At 36.0% G+C, this 17,826-nt stretch overlaps 1 protein-coding gene across 3 annotated transcripts in view; it reads right to left on the bottom strand.

Moving 5' to 3' along the window:
* LOC131237497 (ion channel DMI1-like) overlaps positions 1 to 17,826 on the bottom strand; it is an 85,141-nt gene that overhangs the window by 36,277 nt on the left and 31,038 nt on the right. For 2 of the 3 annotated variants that reach the window (XM_058235304.1, XM_058235302.1), the window contains exons 4-8: positions 15,529 to 15,711; positions 15,308 to 15,367; positions 15,001 to 15,204; positions 6,224 to 6,472; positions 3,097 to 3,195 (exon numbers count right to left, since the gene is read on the bottom strand). In XM_058235304.1, coding sequence (XP_058091287.1) covers positions 3,097 to 3,195; positions 6,224 to 6,472; positions 15,001 to 15,204; positions 15,308 to 15,367; positions 15,529 to 15,711 — 795 coding nt within the window. The remainder of the gene's footprint in view (positions 1 to 3,096; positions 3,196 to 6,223; positions 6,473 to 15,000; positions 15,205 to 15,307; positions 15,368 to 15,528; positions 15,712 to 17,826) is intronic. The other variant, XM_058235303.1, reaches the window with a different exon arrangement.

Here is a 17,826-nt window from a genome sequence, read left to right as displayed (position 1 = left end):
GATGTAAAACAGAAGAAAATAAGATTATATTTTTAGTTAGTTAGAGTTGTTAGAATGAGGCTTCTGGGGGTATTTTAGTCCTCTTAATTACTCTCTGGTTCATTGTGTAACAATGATATTCTTTAGGGGCATTCCTATCTTTCTTAATATTAGTAGGATAATAAACATTTTATTCTTATACAATAGAAGAATAACCTGACCGATTATCTTCTCCTTTTTTTACTTCCCTCTTTCTTCTTTCCACTACTTATCCTAGATCTATAGCTCTCAACTTGGTATAAAGTGCCGATTAAAAATTGGTACCCTCTTTATCTTTAAGATTTATTTTATTCATCAAACAAATGAAATGTTTAATATACAACAGAAGAGCTGAAGACTTATATTGGGAGAAGAAAGAGGATACAGCTCAGTGTCCAACCAAGCATCCAACCAGAAGCAATTATCACTAACCCCAAGCCATCTAAGTTGCTTGTTGAGACTCATATTTATTATGTTGATCTACCCTCTTATTCTTTTTTATTTTTGGAACAAATAATGATCTTTTAATTTACCCTCGGAAGTTAAAAACACTTCGACAGATTTGGGCCATTGAAGATAGTTAGTTCTATTTAATTTAATAAAGGTTTTTTGGAACCATAAAAAATCATATGGATTTATGAATCCAGTTCTTGAATCACTCTTTTTCTCCATTGAAATAAGAGATTCAAATAAATACCACAAGTTTACGCACAATAGACGAATACCCAACTTGTATGCTTCACATGGTATGCACACCACATTAGAAGAGAATAACTATCTCACACATACCATCCAATCACGAGGGTCGATGATCACAAACACGGCATCCGATGGAAGCAACCCACATGACCCGCACATGAGAGGTGATGATTGTGAACACTTCATCCCCTTCTCACGCGCGGCCCATTACAAAGGCCCGGCACAACAAAAAGAAAAGAAAACTAGGGTTTCTTAAAAGATTTTCAGAACAAGAGGGATAAGAGAGAGCAAAAATAAAAGGAGAAAAAGTTATAAGATAGAAGGGAGAAAGGTTGATTAAATCAACAACAAGGATGCTCCGATACCATGTAGAATCATAGTTTAAAGAAGAAGAGAAGAGAAGAGAAGAGAAGAGAGAGGAGAAAGTTGGGAGAAGAGAGGAAAAAGAGTTAGGTATGGACATCCCCAGTCTTCGCCTTTATATTAATAAAAAAACAAAAAAACAAAAAGTACAAAAATACCCTCACTTATAATATTCATATTCCAAACAACTCTCAAGCCAATGTCCTAATCTAATATAAACACTGAATATAAAAGAGAAAGAAGCTAGGTGGACCGTACAATGGGACGACCAGATCCATTAGGTGGGTTGTACAGCTGTACACCCCTATCCTCATGAATTAATACATTGCGTGACAAGCTTCATTCCTGGTTTTGAATCAAACGAACCGAACCTTCAATGTGTAGATCTACCCTAGCTTTAGGAAAGAAAATGCCACTGATCTCCCAATAGGCTTCGAATAGGGACGAAAGCTCCTTTTCCTGGAAATTGAGAAAGGAATGTTGTAGACAAACAGAGTTGTCTCCTCCACCTTCTTCCTACAAACTTCCTCCCACTCCATTTCCTGGACTCACCGAGCTTCGATCTCCCCATTATTATTCATAAAGGTACCCATTCTTGTACTATTAGGTATCCTACTCATGAGACTATCTGTAAGTTCTTTTCATACGATGTTGTTCTTCTTCCTGTAGTGCCATCCTTCCTAATGTCTTCAATGCATCTTCTTTCTACTGTTGTAGAAGCTGTCTCAGCTTGAGTTGAAGGCCCTGATGTTCGAAGTAACAAGTGCCCTTCAAAAAAACAAACAATACCTAGGAACTTACTGATTTTTTGGAAGGAAAAGAATTGGTGGGATGCAAGTGGTCTCTACCATCAAGCACAAAGCTGATTGCGCATTAGAATGTATAAAGCCAAATTGGTTGCTAAAGGTTTCACTCAAAAGTTATTGCGTTGATAACTTGGAGGTGTTTTCCCCAATTGCTAAAATGAACGTTGTGAGGGTTTTGTCTCCGAGAGAGAACATGAAGTGTACAAATTAAAAAGGCAATGTGTGGATTGAAACCATGCTGAAAAAATGGTTCTAAAAGGATTTCTACAGATTAAACATTATTTATGAGGAATGAGAACAAATTACTACAATGATTGTACATGCTGATGAGATTGTTGTTCAGAGGGAAAACCTACAGCATTTTGTGGGTGGAAATGTGAGGATTCCATATAGTTTCCGAATTCCGTATGGGTATTCTTGACAGAAGATCTACCACCTACTGCATTTTGCAGGCGGAAATCTGGTTTCCTAAAAAGGCAAGAAATAACCCATGGTAGCAAGATCTAGCACAAAAGCAGACCATAGATACATGGAACGTGAAATTATGAGTGGAGGGTTGATGTCACTATGTCAGACTTCCAATGCAATTATACGGTGACCATAAGAACAGAGTAAACATATCAAGGTTGACTATTAGTTCTTCTAGGAGAAGGCAACGGCCAAGAACATTCATATTCCTCGTGTCATTTCTGAAGACCAGTTTGCACATATATTCACCATGGCAATTGAACGAAATAGAGTTTAGAATACCTTTTACAAGCTGGGTATGGTGAGTATATATGCACCAAGTTGAGGGAGTGTTGTTAGAATTATCCTTTTGGGGGTATTTTTGTCCTCTTAATTACTCTCCATTCATATCAGAAAATGTCTTTTACGGGCATTGTTCTCTTCCTTAGTACTAGTAGAATAACAATACATTAGTCATTCAAAATGGAAAACTACATAGTTGATTACCCAGACTTCATAGTCGATTACCCCTCATGTCTTCTTCCCCTTTATTCTTCACTCTTTTGCTTTTCATTTCTTGAGTAGACCTATAGCTATCAACTCGTAGTGCTTAGAACATGACAGGCATTACAGTCAATAACGATTTTCTTTAATCCATAAAAAGAGTGAGAAATTAGAATATAGGTCACATAATTACTGGAAAAACAGAGCAGAATCTAGAATTATATCTTGAGAAGATATGCCAAATTTGCAATCAAATTACCATGATCATATCATCAATGTCACGACGCCAACCGCAGAACAGTATCTTCTCTGGAAACTTTGGAGGACTGAAAACATTAGGAAGAAAACTCCAGTGCACCTATGGTATAGACGGAAAAAAAAAAAAATGAAAAAAGCAAACAAGAAAGAAGAAAGGAAGTGCACAACATGTTCATTTTACATAACAGAATTTTTACTAATAAAAACACAAGGCAATATTAATAGGGGAAAAGAGTTTCCAATCCAAAGAGAAGACCCACCAACACCTTTGGCATGAGTGTGAACAAGGTGTTGCTCCTGTACCAACATGAGCAAATGCAATGTTTAAACACTAGTCTAAAGCTTGAATCTTATATAAAAACCATGCAAATGCCAAGGTTCAGAAAGAGGATTGTTCGCCCAATAAACAGAATTTGAAGAGTGACCTCTACCATAAGACTTCTGAAAAGGAATTAGAAAAGATTCCAAGGCCTTCTCTAATGGGCTCCATTTCATTGGATTCAAACCAACCAACAGGGCCGAAAATACTGAATTCATGATGTTGTCACCATATTGGATAACAACACCAACAATGGATGGGCCCAAAGTCAAAATAGATTAACCATAGAAATTGAGCTTCCACCTATGATACACGGATAACCGTATAGCCCGGAGTACCAGTATACAGAGGAACAAAATGGATATGGGATACGGCATGGATATGATGGTAGCCAAGGTATTCCATAATGGCCGTAACGGCCACTGCCATTACCCTTATGATATGGGCTGTAACAGTCCGTTACGGATATATATATATATATATATATATATATATATATATAAACCTATTTCGGCCCCATAACAGACCATTACAGCTGTTACAGGACCATTATGAGGCTGTTACAGGCTGCTACAGGGCCGTTACAGGTCAATTTTTCTGTAATGGTTGCTACGGCTCGTAACGTGTAATGGTTACCACCATTACCGTTACTTATCAGACGTTACGTAACCATTTTGGAATACATTGATGGTAGCTGTGTTCATAACTATTTAATACACAAATTGCAATACAATATCAATAAGTCATTAAAAAAAATTACTTTTGTGTGTAATAATGTAAATATATTGTAAAGATATTTAAACACAATATGAAATAATAACAAGACTAATATCATGTATTGTTTGTAATATGAAATAATGACAAATTTTCTAACGATCACATCTTTAAAATAGCATGAACAAAAACATTCTTTCCATATATTGGAAGCTGATCCATAGTTCCATACCAATACCCATATCCAAGTTTTGGAAAATATCAAGTCGCATCATTATTATTTTTTATCCATGTCCATGTCTATATTGGCTTCAAAGAATCGTATGTTTCCACAAACTGGAGACAGGACATTTCCATTATACCTTATTCCTACTATGAGTAGAAGAAATACAGGAGTAAAAAGTGGCTTTCCAATCTCTAAACAAATCTAGAGCCAAAATATATCAGAAAATCCCTTTGGGAAAAAAGCTTGACCATCTCTTCTCACGAAAGTGTTTCCATCTTATCTCCAGGAGTTGTACAGTTTCCTGAATGTACAAGATCTTAGGGACCTTTGCACAAAGCCGAAGATGTACGGCCCACATCCTAACAGTCCACCTAACAACTATGAGAGCAAAAAAGGATCTAATTTAGGATGGCCCTAGACATGATTAATGGTTTAGATCGTCTAGAGGCAGCCTAATGAACAATAGATATCAACTAGTTATTCATCTTCCAATTTCCTCTCTAGCAATTCTCTTGGATGGGATGCATTTACCAAGAGGGATCAAAAGGATATGGGAGGAGTTTAGATGCAATAGGAGATCTTAACAGATATACATGTATCCATCTGTATTCTCTAAAAGGAGTAGCTCAAGTTTGAAAGGTATAGACAGATTTATTCAATAAGAATAAATAAAATAAACACCAATATCTCCAAGGATATCGTGCACTACATGACCATTGAAATATGTGTACCCCTAAACTCAAATATACTGCAAAGCACGTACATCAAAAACTGCATACTCTAATAGGAATATTTGTTTCAATATCTTTCCGTGGTGCCCTGGTATATCAGAGTATAATGCCCGGGGGCTGATTTGACTCAATCAATTTCTTTATATCATAATAACCAGGGGCCGATTCCAACATATCAACCCTGTTTCATTTGACTCCCAACTCGGGACCTGGTCGGTTCTTTATTCCACTCTGGACTCAGGACTCGATCAGTTGAACATTGGACTCGATCAGCTCTTTATTCAACTCTCGACCTAGAACTCGGTCAGTTCGACTCGATTCAGAATTCAGTTTCCTCTTTCAACTCCCTACTTCGTCAACTTCCTCCTCCTGAACACTATTTAATTCTACAGTAGTTGAAAGTAAAAGAAGAAAATTCAAAAAGAACTTTGCTGCAATCGATCCTTATTTTGTGGAGTGTTTCTACATCCAAGGAGAAAAACAATGATCCTTCTGTGGAATATATGGGTATTTTGAAGGAGTTTGGGTTTCTTCAGAACAAGTCCCCCCCCCCCCCCCTCTCTACAAGACAGAAAAAGAAGAGGCCTGGAAATAGTAAACCACTACCTACAGGTACAGGAAAATACATAACAGTATTGGTTTATGATATTAAACTATAGGCACAAGCCTATAGAATCGAACTTTAAGCAATCCTACCCCTTGAAACTTCTAGGTAAATTGTGATAGCTTTCAAAACCAACACATGGAATTTAACTTGCCATTGGCAAGGCCACATACACGAGCCTCTGCCATGGTCAGTTCCAAAGCCTGGTAAAAGAGAAAGGTTGATGTTTGGTGGGCAGTTGGTCATAAAACTTTTGCCAATCTAGTGAACACAAATGTCAAGGAAAACAGCTAAGACTAAGATTAAGATGATGACGATGATGACAAGGACCATGGCAATGACAATTGGCAAAACCCAAATACAATATACTTGCATGCATGTACACTTACACAAACACAATGCTGATTAAAAAGCATAAGACCATTGTATCAGTGATAAGATAACCACCTTATGTTAACTTCAGCATGTGCAAAATTGTAATAATCAAGAAAAAAGCATTTTGTCTTACACAATAATATGTGATAAAAAGATCACCTCTGGCAAAAGGCCTGGAGCATATGTATCGTCATCTTCAGCTATGACCAGAATTTCATCACCTTCCTTTAGAACATAGTCATCATCTGGATTTATGATGATCTTCCCACCATTTGCATGAACCTTAACTCCACAGGGTACTGCATCAGGGAATGAAATCAGTACATCGCTGAAGCACATGCCATCCAATTGAGGCCACCTTTTGATATAAAACTCAGCATTCTCAAACCCTAAAATATCCTCCCATATCTGCAAACAAAAAATATTGATAATTATTCCCCAAAATCCCATATGCAAGCTTAAAGTTGAACGAGTGCCATTCTTCCAAACGAAAAGTAACAACCATCATGTAATGTTTTTGACTGACACTATAAACAAACTAATGGAAGTTAAAAGGAATGACATTCTATTAGATACAAGGGGTTATGATATAGCACACTGTCATTGAACTCGAATAAGATCGTAAGGAATACAATTCAAATTGCACACAACCAAATCATATGGTTCCTTAGGATATATTGAACCTACTTAAAAGTCCTTCAGACAAAAAACACCATTTTATTCCCACTTTTTAAGCCTTTTGAGATTTCTTAAATAATTGTTTTAAATATTGATAAATCGGCCTATACTATTAGTACCACACCTCTCCAATACGAAACACAAGGGAATTGTAAAATTCCCCCTAGTCGATGATAATATCGACAATATTGATTACATCGATGTATTGCTATATATCCAAGCTGCCACTAATAAAGATTACCCGGTACCACCGATATGTGAGAAACATATTGACAATGCATTGATAACATGTGTGAAGGAGAGAGAATTCGAAAAGAATTTGCAAACAATTTCTAAAAACTCTTCTTTTGCTGCACTTTTCAGAGGCATCTGTTCGTGGGAGGATTTATGCAAACTCCATTTGAGTTGTTTTGGGCAAATTCAGCGCTTGGATGGAGAAATCCTGATCCAATAGCAGAAATGAGGCAAAACCCAATCACTAAGATTCTTCTATTTATATAGTCAATTCTTTATATAGATTAGGTAGAAACAATTTAGAAATCCATTTCACATGTTTTGCATGCGTCGACATGGATTTTATGCTTGTATTATCGAATTTAGGGGAAATGGAAATTTTTGGGGAAAATCCAAAAATCTTCCATTTTTCACCCATTTAAACTGCTGGCAGAGTGTCAACAAATTATATGACACTACTCATAGGCAATGTTTTCCGTATTGTTATCACGTAATGTATCACACCTTTGGGATACATACTAATACATATCAGTTATCGCATGGGATATATCGGTTGTATCACGTAATGTATCACTGACTGTTGTTGGCAAACATGGGGAAACATTGGGAAATTAGTGGAATTTTTCAATGAAACTTCAAGGATTGTTAAAAAAGACATCGATAGATTCAATTCACACTTAGAAATCAAAACATCACAAAAAGCAAGTGAACATAAACTTTCATTTGTATGGGGTCCTAATCTATGTGTTGTCTACCTAAACTGATGCAAGTATATTCAAACTCTTCATATAATTTATAAATGTAAGAAGACATATATGGAAACACAAGAAATGCATTCAAAAGCAAAAGAAGAAGTAGAAAACTAGAATATACATGTGAATAATGCGTGCGGTTGTGTCTTAGACCCATATAGAGTTGTGCAGTGGCTCAAAATCATCATCTCCATCTCGACGGGGCTACGCATTGTACTGTTTCTCCACAAATTGACAATACTATGCCCAAGGTATAGTAAATGATACCAATGAAGATACTCTCTAACATAACGCTAGTACTCATCCTCTCTAATTTGAGAAACTTTGGGGAAATTTTGAATTTTTCCCAATTTTACGCAAATCGACCCACTTCCCCCGAATCCCAAAATTAGAGTGAATGTGATGATGATTTCATCAAACACTCGTAAATACTTTGAAATGGGGGCCAAATAACGGTTGATCGAAGTGGAATTTCGAAAAAAAATTAACATTTTTAATTTAAAAATAATTTCTTTCCGAAAAATACCCAAATTACCAAGAATCACTAGATTATGTTACAACCGATTTGCGAGAAAATGGAAAATTTCAATTTTTCCCAATTTTCGACAACTCAACCCATCTCCCCAAATCTTGAAATTGAAGCTCCAAATCCATGACTTTTCCTGCAAAACATGAAGAATCATGAATTTGTAACCATTTGACACTGATTTAACATGATTTACAGCAAAAAAAAAAAAAAAGGGATCGAAAATCGAAAATGCTCATCTAGTCGAATGTGGGATATATCGCACTACATGAGCGCTTCGTATCACATAGGTGGGATACAAGACATATCGTGAGATCCATCACCGATATCGTCAATATTGAAAACATCGCTCATAGGCAGATCTACGGATTGGCAACACGTTGAGCCACCTCTTATTGGTTTGAGATAAAGGTATATTTATGCTCCTTGGTTTATGATTGTATTTTTATATTTTATTACTTGTACGATATTTGAATATATGAACTCAGTTTGGATATATAACTACATCACTTTTATCAGACAACACTACAATGGAAACTTATTATGCATACTTGTTCTTTGTAATGATTTGAGTTCTCCGTGTATAATCATCTCTCTTTTAACATCTCCTAAAGTTCCATTGACAAATTCCATCATTTTCCCAAGAGTGTTATATGGGCATCGATACCAATACTTACAACATTGGTTAAAACAAGGAGAAAATTGGAAGGGGCGCTTTTCTACCATTAATCCATCTTATGTGGAGTGTTAATATATCCAAAGAAAGGCCAATCATAGTTATTTGCAAGATGTTCAATAACGGTTACAGGACCGTTACGGGGCTGTTACAGGTAGTTTTTCCTATAACGGCCGTTTCGGCCCCGTAGCTCGTAACGGTTATGGCCGTTACTGTTACATAACAGTCGTTACGGCCATAACGTAACTGTTTTTATATACCTTGGTTATTTGGTTCAAAGGAATACGACAAGTGTTGGGCTTTTCAAAACCCTACACTATAAGAAGATAAAAGAAGAGTAGTGAGTTGTTTTTGTGGTTCATTTCTTCACCGAAGGTTGGAAAAATCATCTTGGTTAGATTTCAAAAAATCTTATCTCTTGGTTTTAGGAGTAGGCATAATCATCTAGTGTTTTTTGGTATCTTGCGATATGACCAATATATACCAAGATATATCTGTTATCCCAGCTAGGCGATATGAAACCCCACTTTAATATCCATTTCTCATGGTGTTGTGCAATATATTGCATGATATCGTGATGTATCGTAAATATCACAATATATCATGCAATATATACACACTCCTCCAATCCTTTTTAAATTCTTTATGTATCATGTGATATATTGATGTTGAGTGTGACATTGAAAGGGATCAGTGTTCGAAGTATCGGTATCGCTACAAGTTTCGCTTACTAGGAATACGGAAACAATATCGATATCGTCGATAATATCGCTTATAACCAAAAATGTGGTGAAACATGGGAAAAATGGTGGAATTTTCAACTAAACTTTCAGGAGATGTTAAAATTTACATATTTATATATTTAGAAATAAAAAATTTGCAAAAAGAATGCATTGAAAGAACGAACAATAGATGTCCCAGAGGAGGGGTGAATAGGACAATACAAAATAATTCGATATAATGTGGAATTATAACACAAATATTCTCAATAGCATCGAGTATTGAAATCTTGATTCCAAATAGTTTGGAGGACAACCTTCACCTAAAAGATTTAGGCAGGACAACCTTATTTCACGACGTCTTTGAGATCAAAATACCAAACTTAGCAAGAGACAATCAATCACAAGGAAAGCAATAAATAAATAAACATTCACCACCACTACTTAAGGAGTTATAGTGGTTCGGTGCTCAATCCCACACCTACTCTACTCCCAAAATTACTACCCTCGTAATTTTTGCTTTCACTATTTCAAGGTTTTCATAGGATCACCTTAACAACCTGATACAGTTCTTGTGATTTTCATGGGCTATCACAACAAAACCAACTTTGTGATTTTCACGGGATCATCACTAAACAACCCGCTGAGATTTCCGGGCTATCTCAGAAAAACCCAAAAGACGATAAAAGAAATTACAGTATTTATCTTCTAATGTCAAGTCGAAGACGTAACTGTAACTTGATTGCAGCGATCTTCTTTCTTGGGATATTGATGAAGACGTATATGTGTTAAACCCAAAAAGAGTATAGGGATCTAATTTATTTTCAATAAACAAAAACTCTAATGTTGCAAATTCAATTCTCTGATTCCCAACTAGAGTATGGATTACGCTATTGAAAATGATTAAAACTAACTTGAGAAAATAGAATAGAATAAGCTAAATTAAAATAAGATTTACCGCACGAATAGCTTAAGAAGGCCCTGACTTTCTCTCCTTACTAGAGTATATTGCTCACAATTTTTCGTTGTAGAAATGAATGAGAGAAGGCCTCTATTTATAGCCAAAGGTCTTGGAAATTCAGTTAGCCAGATTTTCGGTTCGGCTGGCCGAATTCCAATGATATCGAACCAATGGCATTCGGATTTCGCGGGATAAGATTTTTCAAAAATTCGGCTGGCCGAATCTCCCTGAGATCTGAAAATTTAAGGCTTCTAGAAACTTGACTGAACAGTTCTGGTTGGCCGAACCCAAGGTTGGGCTGACTGAACTTGACGTGAAAAATCCTTATCTTGTGGTATACTTGCCCGAAATGTGTTGAGTTAGCTGAATGTAGTTACTCTAGCCAAATCAAAAGTGGGACTGGCCTAACTTCAATATATTTTACTTAGAATTATGTTCATTATGATACCATGTGAAATACACCTAACCTAGGGTCAATCTAAGGTTATACCACCTAATGGTTGACACATATAGATGCTTTAAACTTTGAACCAAGCCAATATAAAGCTTGCAATAATGAGTCTTCCTTGAGATGTTGATCTAGTCTTTACGTAGTCTTCATGAGTCATCTAAGAATATCTTCATGAGTGCTTGTGATCCATTCGGGACTGCGAAATTTGACAATCTTAACTGTGTTTTAAGTATAAGCACTTACATGCATACATAACAAGTTTCCATTTTATGGGGCCTTAAAAGCATGTGCTATTGTAAGAAATCAGTCCAACCATCCCATCCACCCTATTTAACCATCCAACCTTCCATCTAAACATCCATCAATATTACAAAATATCAACGACACATGATATTTCACCAAGAAATCATCAACAATTGGAAATGAAACAAAAGATTGTGGTCTTAATATCGCGCATGTTGCGATATCGATAATATCGAGATATAATCAATATAATCAATGACAAATTGAACACTACATACAACCATCTGCCCATGAAAAAAATTGAAATAAAAATTTACTATTGAAATATCGTCGATACACTTATGATACAAGCATTACCTAGAATTTACATAGTCGAAAATATTGGCGATAAATTGGCAATATTGATGCATTGGCAATACAAGCGACACATATAATTTACATAGTTGAAAATATTGGCAATTACATTAGCGATATTGATACGTTGGCGATACATTGTTAATATCTGGAATTTCTAATACTACCAGCGTTATCAGTATCGCTACCAGTGTTGTCGGTATCGCTGAGCTTGAGATAAAAATAATATCGGAGATAATTTGAACACTGAAAGGGATAAAGGGAAATAGCGTTATTTTGTCTGGAAAAACCTCGAAAATTCACAAAATTTGATTATTATTATTTTTTTGCAAAAATAATAATAATAATAATAATCTTTCCCAATACATTGTAAGGTGATTTCAATCAGTCCACTCTAGTTCGTTGGAAGAAAATCTTCGAAATTTCTCTAAAATCGCGATCGGAAGCTTCTTGGGGCCAAATTCTAAAAGGCGCATATTTGTGAGTTTTGATTCATTTTTTCCATTTTTATATGTTGTAAATAGTGTCAAATGGTAAGAAAACCATGATTCTTCATGTTTTGCATGAAAATTTATGGATTTGGAGCTTTGATTTTAAAATTTAGGGGAGATGGGCTGAGAGGCCGAAAATTGGAGAAAAATCAAAATTTCCCTAATTTTTCCCAAATCGGTTGCAATCTTAATGTTCAACACAAATCAAAATAAAACATGTGTATAAACCTAATCCACACATTCTTGACAATTTGGGAATTTTTTGAAGAAAAAAATAACTTTTTAATTAAAAAATGTTTTAAAAAAATATGAAATCCATAGGTATATTTCTAGTTTTCTAATTTTTTTGCTTTTGAATGTAATGCTTATATTTCCAAACATGTCTTCTTACATTTATAAATTTTACAAATTGACTTTGAATATAGTTGCATCAGTTTAGTCAGATAATGCAAAGATAGGAGTATAGGACCCTATACAAAAAAGATGAGTCGTACGAGGAGCATGCATAAACTAACTTATTACACCTACTGCATATGACAGATCAAGCAGTATTATAGTCAGGTAAATGAGATGACCAACCAAGAGACGATACATGCCAGGATCAAGTAAAGGGTCTCCATCATCAATCAAGTAGCGAAGTATACCCAGATCTTTGATTGTAAATCGAGTTTAAAGAAAGGATTTGAAGGCAGTAATGCCCGCAACATCATCACTAGCTAACACAATGTTATCGACATAGACTAGCAAAACCATAATCCCAATAATGCATCGATAAATGAAGAGAGTGATCCGAATGGCTGTGAACGAAGCCAAAATTTAACAAAGCACAGCTAAACCTATTAAACCAGGCCCAGAGAGACAACTTTATACCATAGATAACCTTCTTAAGGCGACACACCCGATGTGAGCCATTGGTTAAGGAAAAACCAGACGGTTGATCCATATAGACTTTCTCAGGAAGGTCACCATACAAAAAGGCATTCTTCACGTCTAGTTGGAATAATAGCCAAGACAATTTTACAACTAAAGAAATAATTACATGAACTGAATTAAGCTTGGCTATAAGAGAAAAGGACAATTTCCAGCTATATATGCAGATCTACCAATAGCAATAGTAGTAGAAGATGGGACAAGAAATCTTTGAACAAGGGCATAAACCACTGGAAGAGAAGGAAAGGGCTACGATATGATCAAGTACACTCTAATATTCTAGATTTAATCTAGAGAAAAACTACGTAATTTGATTCTCTTCACGTTGTTATCGGATGAGTTCATGATCTTTAGTACAATGAGATGGCAGAGGATGGTACATATCCAACTCATCCCACATACTACATAAAATAGTGAAATACTCTTCCAGGCTTCTAGAATCTTCTTAAAACTTACATATGTCTAAAATCAGCTTGTACACACTGGACATATTGTGATCTTCATAATACATGTCCCAAATAGTATCCTATATCTTTTTAGCTGATGATAAAAACATAATAGAATTGTGAATGGTACTCTCCATACTATTTAGAAGCCAAGCCATGGCCTGGTAATTTTCTTTAGTTCGGGTTTTAAATCTCTCATTTTTAGGATCTGAGGGGTCATCCAAGTTATAAGAAAGTCTCTCTTTTCCTCGCAAAAAAAGCTTGACTAATTAAGCCCATTGTAAGTAATTGTTCCCATTTAACTTAACGGCTATAATCAACAAGGTGTAAGAATCAGAGGGCCCCACAAAAGCTCTAGTAGTGAGATTATCTTCCATACTAGGTCAATCGAAGGGTCGGATAATGACTATATATATATATATATATATATATATATATATATATATATATATGCTAGACATCATTCCTCTGGGTAATCCACTAATTTTCTTAAAAGGGGGTAGAAAACAGTGGAATTGCACATCAAGTCTCCCAAGAAAAAGTGTTAAACTCCAATTAACAAGCAAAAAGCACCTATGGACGATCAACAATAGTTAATCTAACCAACCATATGCTGCATTTTCTTATATAAAGGGGCTTTTTCGAAAAATACATTGTGGGGCTCGAAACTCACATTCATGATTAAACTATCCTAGAAATATCCACCAAAAGAAAAAAATTTCACTATAAATCTTCTAAAATCGAGATCTTTCAAACCATACCCTTCATAGGCTACAGGTCCAAGAGGATAGTACATATCCTAACCTCAATCATACAAACATTGACGCCAGCAGAGTGCAATGGCCACAAACAAAACCACAATTAAAATCCTTGCTCTAATACCAAGTAGAAGAAGATTGGAGAAGAACAATAAGGAAAATAGAAGAAGAAAGATAGCAAGAGGAAGAAAATGGGAAGAAACAGCTAGGGCAACATTCGTAGTTACCCTACACACACCCCTCCATATCATTTATATATGCAACATATGGTACTCCAGCAGAGTATACAAAACTATGTACACACTCAAAAAAGGAGAAAAAAGAAGAAGATACTTTTGATTGTTACATACATATTCTCAATAGGAATAACATCAATAAATCAGCACCTCTCAAGAACCACCCCGTCAGAACAAGGATAAGCTATGCAGAGAGATTGATCACTTGAGTAATGCCCATTCATTAACAACGAAGTATGGATAAACCCATATTTTTCCCTATAAAAGAGGAGATTTCTATCATTTTTTTTTTATTTTTTAAAAGATGAGGATATTTTTAACATTCATCAATGCTAAAAAAAATCATCATCATCATCATGGCCGAATGCTTTTAAATACAAGAGAAATATGGGAATAGTCAAACATTAGACTTGGTAAACTCATAACCATTTCAATGCCAGCTATCACGATAACTACGAAGAAAATTAGCCCCTTATCTAACCTGTGCAAGGCCTGGTTGGAGAGCACACTGTATCATTAAACGCCCGATGACATCATGAGCAACAACTGTTTCGATGAGTTCCCCTCCAACAAGCTTCACTAAAGGCTCGTTGTCAATATCACTCATCTCTACCACAACATGACCCCTCAAACCCTCTTTTACTCCAGTGAGGCTCAGCACAACCCTCAAAGCTCGAGCATCACTCTACACAATGATATGAAGATTTATAAGAACAATAACCTAGCTTTTTGGATAGCCATAAAAATGTCACTATCAAATGAAAGAACATGAAAAATGGATAACCAACCTGATCTGCATTTTCATCAGCCGCTAATACAATGATGGCACGTGCCTTAGACACCGAAACCTATACATGTGCAAATAAAAATCCACAAAGATGCAGATATGAACAGACCAAAAAAAGTCCACATGGTGCCAGTATTGAACTGATTAACATCAAGAATAAGGAGAGAATGCCAATTAAAATAACTATGAGAAAGCATATTTGAAGGTTCTCAAAAGACTTACCTTTTTTAGGTCTGCCAGTATAAGAGGACTGCCACTTCTACATATGACAGATGTTCCCATAAAGTCAAATTCTAGCTTTGATATGTCCATCTCCATTTCTTCCTTGTCTCTCTCTGCAAGCACCACGACTACACCACCACCAATGCTCTTATTTGCAATTGCTAGCTGCTTGAGAAGTGATCCCTGTCATTAAGATTAAAGACAATTTGTTAGTGGATAGAAAGTGGTACAGAATCTGCTAGATTCTCAGATGCAATGGACTGAAAGACATCAGCATCAGGGGTATGGAAGGAATGAAAGCATATAGAAGCCTTAACTAAAGGCCTCAACAACTGAAAAACAATAGCCATTCTATCATCATCATCATCTAAGCATTATCCCAACTAAATGCAGCCGGCTACATGAATCCTATTCTGCCATTCCACTCTATCAACGACTATATCCTCAGCGAAAAATGATAGCCATTAAACCAAAAAACAGAGAAAATGATGTCTGTATGTTTTTTGTAATTCCCCTTTTTCTCTTCCGTTTTTGAACAATAGTGCATCAAACACATGCAAGCTTCTGATCTGGACTCAAAGATGATGCATGCATCTAATATTCAACCTCAGGTGAAGCAGAATGGAAGCTCGTACCAAGGCTAATATGCCACATGGATGAAATTTCTGGATTGAGAAGATTGACATGGTGAGAGAAGTATTTGGATCAATTGAAGAAGAAATTCCCATGGCAAATGATAATTAACAAAAAGAACAGCACGCTGAGTTGTTTACAGACATGATACTTCTATTGGACTGGTGGAATCTGATCAGAACTCGTTTTGCATCCCATTATCTATACAACACTTGACTCCTTCCACGTATTTTCTTACAGCTACTCATGTGGGCTATTTTTTGTCAAACCTTGATTTCTGGATGTGATATTTCTTACACCTTAGGTTTGTATTAGGCCCAAATCTTTTATTTCAACAGACATGCAAGAGACTACATTGATGATAAACATTTTGCATTCTTGTTGGGAAGATGAAGGTATGCGTACAAAAACTATTTTCAATTTTCACTTAGACTTGGAGCAATTAAACTTCTAAGCCCTGCTTCCACTGTTATTTAAGGGTAAGTGCAGTTCTTATTATGTTATTTCTATATTATATCATTATATTTTATCGTGCCATATAAATATATGCCTGTATTTTGCTAATTTACCCATTTTATTTTTGTTGTTATCCCTTTATGTAGAATTTGCAAGGGGCATATCCTTAATATCTCGTGATAAGGTTTTTCTTTATAAACCATGGAAGCCCCGGTTGGCCTTCACACAATTTCCTGCTACTCTTTCCTTGCTCTTAGATCTAAATATATTGTGAGAGTACAATGCAACTTTTAGCACCATCAGTTTGAACTCTTACAAAGTTGTATGATTCATACTGAGTTTAACACCATTTCAGGTCAGTTTCATCATTTACTTGGGAAGGTGGAGAGAGAGAGAGAGAGAGAGAGAGAGAGAGAGAGAGAGAGAGTAGAGATTAAAGAGAGTTGCTCTCTAATCCTATTATTGCTAATAGTAAACGCCAAAAATAAACTATATGGTGTCCTGAGGGAGCACCAGGATTGCACACACTCCTCTTAACATTTCTAACATGTCCCCTCAAGTTGGAGCATAGGCATCATGCATGCCCACCTTCCAATCTCCTGGATATGAGTAGAATGAACCATATCTTGGTCAGAATATCCACAAGCTGATTTTGGAGCAAACGTGAGGCATAGACAGAATTCCAAATGATACTTCTTCACAAACAAAGCGACAATCCACTTCAATGTGCTTTGTCCTTTGATGGAAGATAGGATTAGAAGCCATATGAATTCCATAATGATTATCACAATGAAACGGAATAGGAAGAAGAAAGCACAACACCCAACTCCTAAAGAAGAGTTTTAAAAAAAAAACATTAAAACATTTGTGAGAAGAATGCCAAAGGCGAAAACAGAACAGGCGGGGCCTACAACAACCCGAAAGAGAAAATAAAATACAAGCCAAGGAAAATGAAAACAAGTCAAGCCTACTATAACATGAAGAGAGAAAACATAATCCAAAGGATCGGAGGTTGGGAGACAGGAGGACCGCTTCGCAACCTCCCTTTTGATGAAGGCAACAACCCAAAAGATAGTAGAGGAGAAAGTCATGGAAGCAATGATTTTCCTTTCATTCCAAATGGCCCCAAGGGTAGCCATAAAACTAGATGGCAAATAGCTTTAAGGTCATTCCGAGTACCTCCCTCATGCTACGAAAAGAGATCTTCAG

The sequence above is a fragment of the Magnolia sinica genome, chromosome 2, assembly GCF_029962835.1.
Source record: "Magnolia sinica isolate HGM2019 chromosome 2, MsV1, whole genome shotgun sequence".
NCBI lineage: Eukaryota > Viridiplantae > Streptophyta > Magnoliopsida > Magnoliales > Magnoliaceae > Magnolia > Magnolia sinica.
The sequence above is the reverse complement of the archived record's forward strand: the minus strand, read 5'-3'. Positions and strand labels throughout refer to the sequence as shown.